Here is a 6,499-nt window from a genome sequence, read left to right as displayed (position 1 = left end):
CCTACCGTGTTTGAACACTCCCACACACACGTGTATATACACATTAACATTTTATTATTGAAACAAAAAGTTTACACCTCAAACAGTTTTTCCCCACCGCCTAGCGGAATAAGGAAAGTGAAGCCAGGATGTTTTTTTTTATATCCGTGAAGTGAGCATGGGGGGAGGGGCAAAATTTACAAGCTTTTTTTTCCCATTTTGTTCTTTATTAAAAATGTCATTTCAAATGGATATCTGTAAAACAATACAATGAAAACAAACAAAAAAAAGTCCCATAGAAATGGTTTCAAAATAACCACTCTTGCCCCCCCAGTCCACTTAACTCCCCTCCCTCCCCTACTAGTAGCCAACATGCCTCCCCCCTCCCTCTTAACATGAAAGGAATCAGCTGTTGGGGTAAAACAAAACAAAAAAAAGTCTTCGAAAATGCAAAATAAAAAAACACGATGAGGTCTGCTAGTGCTAAGGTGACTACACCATGGCTTCTTCTCACCACACCTGGAAACAGGAGTACATCTGTGGGAAGTGTCTTCAAATTCTACACAATTCTATTTTTATTTGACTTTTTAATTATTTATTATGTAATATCTTCAACAAGAGAGATGAACCCAGGGGGTTGTGTACGTACGTATACTCACAATTGGGGTGGGAAAAAGTGCCGTCGGCCTTTTTCTTAAAGAGAAACGGAAACCGCGGGTGAAGGAGAAGAGGGAGGCTTCAGAATGTCAAAAATGAAGCACACGCATGGACTTAATAAAACAACAAAAACAAAAAAATGAACAGCAAAAATAAACCTTTGCTCCCGAGCATGACTTGATAAAGCAAATGGGGAATTAGAAAGGTGAGGAGGGCGTGGCCGGGCTTCTCAGTCATCTTCTCCTTCGTCGTCCTGCATAGAAAATCAAATTAGCTTTCAGAAGCAACAAAAATGCTAAATAAATGACAAAGATTCTTACCTCTCCATCTTCTCCATCGTCATCGTCGTCATCTTCTCCATCCTCGTCACCCTCCTCGTCGATGTCCTCCAGGCCTTCCTCGTCCTCTTCATCCTCCTCGCCTTCACCTTCCTCGTCGTCCATGTCGGGGACCTATCAACAACACTGTTTAACACCCATTCCTTTTTTTTTTTTTTTAAACACTTTTTACAAAATGTTGGCTGGTTTGCACATACCAGGTAGTACTGCAGCGGGTTAGGCCAGATGTCATCCTTGATGACTTCACCCAGCTCGTCGGCACCGGCATCGCCGTGGTCAGCGAACCAGGTGAAGAAGCTCTCTGGCTCTTCATGTTGCCTCTTGCGGCCCGCTTTGTTCTGTGTCTGGCTGGAGCGCTTGGTCAGGTCCTGGGGGAGGGGGGAGAATGTAAAGGCCATTGGTTCCTAAAAGTGATTTACTGGTGTATTATTGCTTCATCTATGCCAGTGAAATCTAATGACGTTTCTGACAAAACTGCGTATCCACTTTTTGGTACTTACCTTTCCCGATTTCCATTTGATTTCTGTCGACTTTGAAGACGGGTCGCCGCTCTCGTTCAGGTGGAATTCTTTGGAAAGGACTTTGTTTTCAAAGTACGGGTTCTCGTCAAAATACTGCAAGAAAAGAGAGCGCCGTTAATAGCGCCTCCATTTTGTGTGAAGTGAGAATACGTGTTCAGATGTACTCACAAAATCTATTCTGTAACCTGACTTTATGTCTTCAAACTCTGTCACCTCCACTCGGCTCAGGTAGTGAAGCGCCTCTTCATCCTCCTCCCCCAGCAGGGCAGATACTTTCGGAGACAAAATGAAGATGGAGTGAATAAACATTACGGTCGCAGCAGGAGCTGTCTGGTCACGTGACTCGGGGTCAAAACCTTGTGGATGGTTGACAAATGTGGTGACCCAAAAGTTGGGGATTTTGGCGATCAGTTCCGATCTCTTCTGAAAGAACGGCTGGCGGAGTTTGTTGTATTTCTGTTCTACTTTCAGGATCTCTTCACTGGCCTGCTCGTTCAACCTGCTCAAAAGAACATTAAAATTATCAATTAAAAAAACAATTCAATATTTGACAAATAAATTATTCCACTTTCTAGAATTTTTTTCTCAGTGATTTACCTCACGTGCTTGAAAATTACCAGAGCAATTATTTTTATTTTTTTTCACTGATGAAATCCAAATTAAAATGTAAGCTTTTCTAACAAATGTCAGTTAACTTTCTATCAATTTCCCAGTCATGATTTGACTCACTCGAGTTAGGGGGTGTTCTCTTGAAAAGTACACTTATTTCTTGTCAAATGTAAAAATATGTCTTCGCTTCGACTTTAGTGATAACTAATTTGTTGGTTAGAATAATAATTTTCTTTCTTACCAAACCTTACTCGTGACTATTTAGTACGATATACATACCATAAATTTTAAATTCCAAGCTTGAAGTTGACAAATCATTTAACTCATTCTCTGCCATTGACAGCCTTTGAAGTCAAATATCCATGTTAACTGGGAGAGCTGGCACCGAATGATTAAAAGTACACTTTATAACAGTTCATTCATCAGTAATAATTAAACTCAAATGTGCTTGAAGACTTCTATATGACTCTTAACTCTAAAATGAAGTTTTGGCTAGATGTTTTTGTTTCCTCGCTTTTACAAAAGTAAAAAATTAAGAAATTTGTTAGAAAAATACAACAAATAACGACATTAAATATTTGACAGTTATAATTCAAGCTGTTCCCCTATGAAATGTACACACTATTAATTTTTGGTGTGGTGAGTAGATTGTCATTTGCTTGAATTCTTAATTTTATTTTTTTAAACTTAGTTTTGTGTAAGACAGCAATTTTGTGTGTGTAATACAGCAATACAAAATCTGGGTTGAAATTAAAGCGTTTCCAATAAACCCTGGACATACTAATCTCTGCTGATCGAGAACAAAATGAGGGGGAAATTGTATCAGTGCGAGACAAAGACTGCTCAATGATGAAATTACCTGTCAATTTCATTTTGAACTTCATCAATGTGTTCAATAGCTTCTTGCTGCTCTTTCTCTGTTGGAGGGGGAAAATACAATGTTAGAAAAATTCTATAGTTTGCCAAAGAAGTAAAAATGGATAAAAGGGATGGGGTCTTTGAAGAGCTATTATATTCATTTGGTATAGTTAAACAAGGTTGGAATCAACTGTAAATAAAGATTAAACGTCTATCACAGTGGTGGCACATGGAGTCTAGGGTTGCGTTCACGGCCAATCACGCGATTTGTGGCTCGTTGTTTCCTGCCGGCTGCTGGCCGCCTCAGAGGCCGCGTGGTTTAAATGTGGGACACACGACTCGACTATTCTAGTGCGAGCTAGCCAGCAGCCCCTCCAAAAAAAAACAACATTTAAGTTTAAGCACCCATTTTGCTAAGCGGTAACACAACGCGATTTGCGTATTTTTCCAAATTGCCTTTAAACGCAACAAAAACGTCGTCGGAATAGCGTTAGGTAACCGCTACAACAACAACACGCTAGCACACGCGCAAAATATGAAAGAGATGACTTATTCTTGCGCTTGCTGAACGTCACAATGGGCTAAAATTGCGATTCACATGAAAGTTAACGCGCGCAATCACAACTCGTGAGGCTACAATGCGAGCTAGAGGTGCTAATAAATGGAGGAGCGGAGGGGGGAAGCTAAGTAACATGGCTTCCCCCCGTGCCCGACAACAGCACGCTAAGCTAACAAAACGAGCTACAATGTGAACGAGCGGACGCGAAAAGGTCGAACGAGAAACAAACCGCAAGGCAATGAGACTAAATGTCGAGCCGTGCGAATAAAAGCGGAACGAGGCCACGCGTCGAAAATGCGTTGAGGGGAAGAAAGTGAGGGGGAAAATGGCGGTGAAACAAGGAGGCCGCCATGGCGCTTACTTACCGGAGGTCTCGTCCGCTCCATCGTGGTTCGAGTTGAGCTCCTTTTTACTCACTTTCGCCGCCGAGGCCGACATGTTTGGTCGCGAGTGGAGCAAAGAAGAACAAGAATGGGGGTTTTGTTCTCGACAGAGACAAGAGAGCGCGACTCAATGGGCGTAAAGTTGAGGCGAGATGAGGGGGGGAAAAGCCACCAACGTGCTGCTGGCGTGCGCGCACACACAATGTGAGTGAGCGAGCCCGCACAAAGTAAGCTAGGAGGCGCTGGTGGGCGGATCGAGCCAAAACGTCGATAGCAACGTTGCTGTTGATATTGACGGGGACCAGTGTGAGTATCGACCCCAAAAAAAGGAATTATGTTTTCATGTATTGATCGTCATTAATGACATTATATTATTAAAGTGTTTCATTTTCTACTTTTATTTATGTACAGCAATGTTCTTCAGCTGTGGTTGTTCTCTCAAAAGGAAGTTGAGTAAGATGCTTTTGAATATGAATATACTTTTTACATTTTTCTGGTGTGTCTGTATGTTTGCACCGTGTTGTTTCATATTGTGTAGCTTGTCTTCGATGCCTGGACTTCGAATAGGATTGGTAGTGCTGTCACTATGAAATACTTTTGAGAATAGAGTAATTGGGAACAAATATATTAAGCATTCAAGTTTATTGCAAAATATTTTTTCAGATTGCCGTTTATCGAACAATTATTGTTGATTATTTGGTATTGTTTAATGACTAAATAAAAGCAAATAAACAATAATGAAGCAATATCACACTAGCGGGAGTGATGTACTTACCAACCTTTTGGAAACAGAGCGCTATGTGGGTACTAATCAATGTCAAGGGCTACTACACTGAAAAATACACATTTTTTGGTTGCACATGATTAAGATGCGGTAAAATGATTATTTGAAAAAAAAAATAATGATAAAATGTTTTTTTAACTGGCAAAGTTTCCTTCACATTGATCTGATTGTATATTTAATTGAAATTTGAAAAGGTAAATATAAATTACCTTGAACACCAGAAAAATACTATTTGTTGCCTGTCCCTGATTCCTAAAATGATCGAATTTATTGAGATACTATACTAGAAAGAACAAGGTACAAATATACAGATACACCAAGATAATCATAAAAAATACATATATATACTCAAAAGCATCGTAGGAGACTCAGTTCTTAGAACACCTTTAAAAAACACCACAGCTGAAACAAAGTGATTAGCATAAATAAAATAAAAAAGCTAAAACACAATAATAATAATAATGACATGAAATACGTAAAATATGAATTTTTAATACAATTATGGCTCTTAAAATGGCTGCATGTTAGAGGCAAGGCAGTAGCTCCTCATAGTTGTGCAATAGGTGAAGCAGCGTTAGCAAGTGAAAAAGGTCTGCTAGCGTCGATAAACTCAGATAATACAACCCCAATTCCAATGAAGTTGGGACGTTGTGTTAAACGTAAATAAAAACAGAATACAATGACTTGCTAATCATGTTCAACCTATATTTAATTGAATACACTACAAAGACAAGAAATTTTATGTTCAAACTGAGCAACTTGATTGTTTTTAACAAATAATCCTCTTAGAATGTTATGGCTGCAACGCGATCCAAAAAAAGTTGGGACAGGTGGCAAAAAAGACTGAGAAAGTTGAGGAATGCTCATCAAACACCTGTTTGGAACATCCCACTGGTGAACAGGCTAATTGGGAACAGGTGGGTGCCATGATTGGGTATAAAAGGAGCTTCCCTGAATTGCTCAGTCATTCACAAGCAAAGATGGGGCGAGGTTCACCTCTTTGTGAACAAGTGCGTGAGAAAATAGTCAAACAGTTTAAGGACAATGTTCCTCAACGTACAATTGCAAGGAATTTAGGGATTTCATCATCTACGGTCCATAATATTGTCAAAAGGTTCAGAGAATCTGGTGAAATCACTGCATGTAAGCGGCAAGGCCGAAAATCAATATTGAATGCCCGTGACCTTCGATCCCTCAGACGGCACTGCATCAAAAACCGACATCAATGTGTAAAGGTTATCACCCTATGGGCTCAGGAACACTTCAGAAAACCAATTTCAGTAAATACAGTTCGGCGCTACATCCATAAGTGCAACTTGAAACTCTACTATGCAAAGCATCCATCCATCCATTTTCTGAACCACTTATCCTCACAAGGGTCGCAGGAGTGCTGGAGCCTATCCCAGCTATCATCGGGCAGGAGGCGGGGTACACCCTGAACTGGTTGCCAGCCGATCGCAGCTATGCAAAGCAAAAGCCATTTATCAACAACACCCAGAAACGCCGCCGGCTTCTCTGGGCCCGAGCTCATCTAAGATGGACTGATGCAAAGTAGAAAAGTGTTCTGTGGTCCAACGAGTTCACATTTCAAATTGCTTTTGGAAATTGTGGACATCATGTCCTCCGGGCCAAAGAGGAAAAGAACCATCCGGACTGTTATAGACGCAAAGTTCAAAAGCCAGCATCTGTGATGGTATGGGGCTGTGTTAGTGCCAATGGCATGGGTAACTTACACATCTGTAAAGGCACCATTAATGCTGAAAGGTACATACAGGTTTTGGAGAAACATATGCTGCCATCCAAGGAACGTC

General features: G+C 40.6%; 1 protein-coding gene across 1 annotated transcript; it reads right to left on the bottom strand.

Annotated features, from left to right (window-relative positions):
- Window positions 1-37: 37 nt before the first annotated feature.
- On the bottom strand, window positions 38-4,117 carry LOC133475820 (protein SET). The gene is made up of 8 exons (XM_061769257.1): window positions 3,887-4,117; window positions 2,964-3,021; window positions 1,852-1,994; window positions 1,664-1,767; window positions 1,475-1,588; window positions 1,172-1,342; window positions 957-1,088; window positions 38-889 (listed from the first exon to the last, which is right to left on the bottom strand). Exons 1-8 carry the CDS (start codon window positions 3,957-3,959, stop codon window positions 866-868), a joined length of 819 nt encoding a protein of 272 aa, XP_061625241.1. The 5' UTR covers window positions 3,960-4,117; the 3' UTR covers window positions 38-865.
- Window positions 4,118-6,499: the final 2,382 nt, after the last annotated feature.

Source organism: Phyllopteryx taeniolatus, chromosome 3, assembly GCF_024500385.1.
Source record: "Phyllopteryx taeniolatus isolate TA_2022b chromosome 3, UOR_Ptae_1.2, whole genome shotgun sequence".
Lineage (NCBI taxonomy): Eukaryota > Metazoa > Chordata > Actinopteri > Syngnathiformes > Syngnathidae > Phyllopteryx > Phyllopteryx taeniolatus.
Note: the sequence above shows the minus strand (reverse complement) of the source record. Positions and strands in the feature narration are given on the sequence as shown.

Excerpts from the sequence above, each read along its gene's own strand:
- LOC133475820 (XM_061769257.1), bottom strand. The coding sequence starts at position 3,959 with ATGTCGGCCTCGGCGGCGAAAGTGAGTAAAAAGGAGCTCAACTCGAAC. Across the intron at positions 1,995-2,963 it reads GTTCAAAATGAAATTGACAG|GTTGAACGAGCAGGCCAGTG; the intron begins GTAATTTCATCA and ends TCTTTTGAGCAG. Across the intron at positions 1,768-1,851 it reads ATTTGTCAACCATCCACAAG|TATCTGCCCTGCTGGGGGAG; the intron begins GTTTTGACCCCG and ends TGTCTCCGAAAG.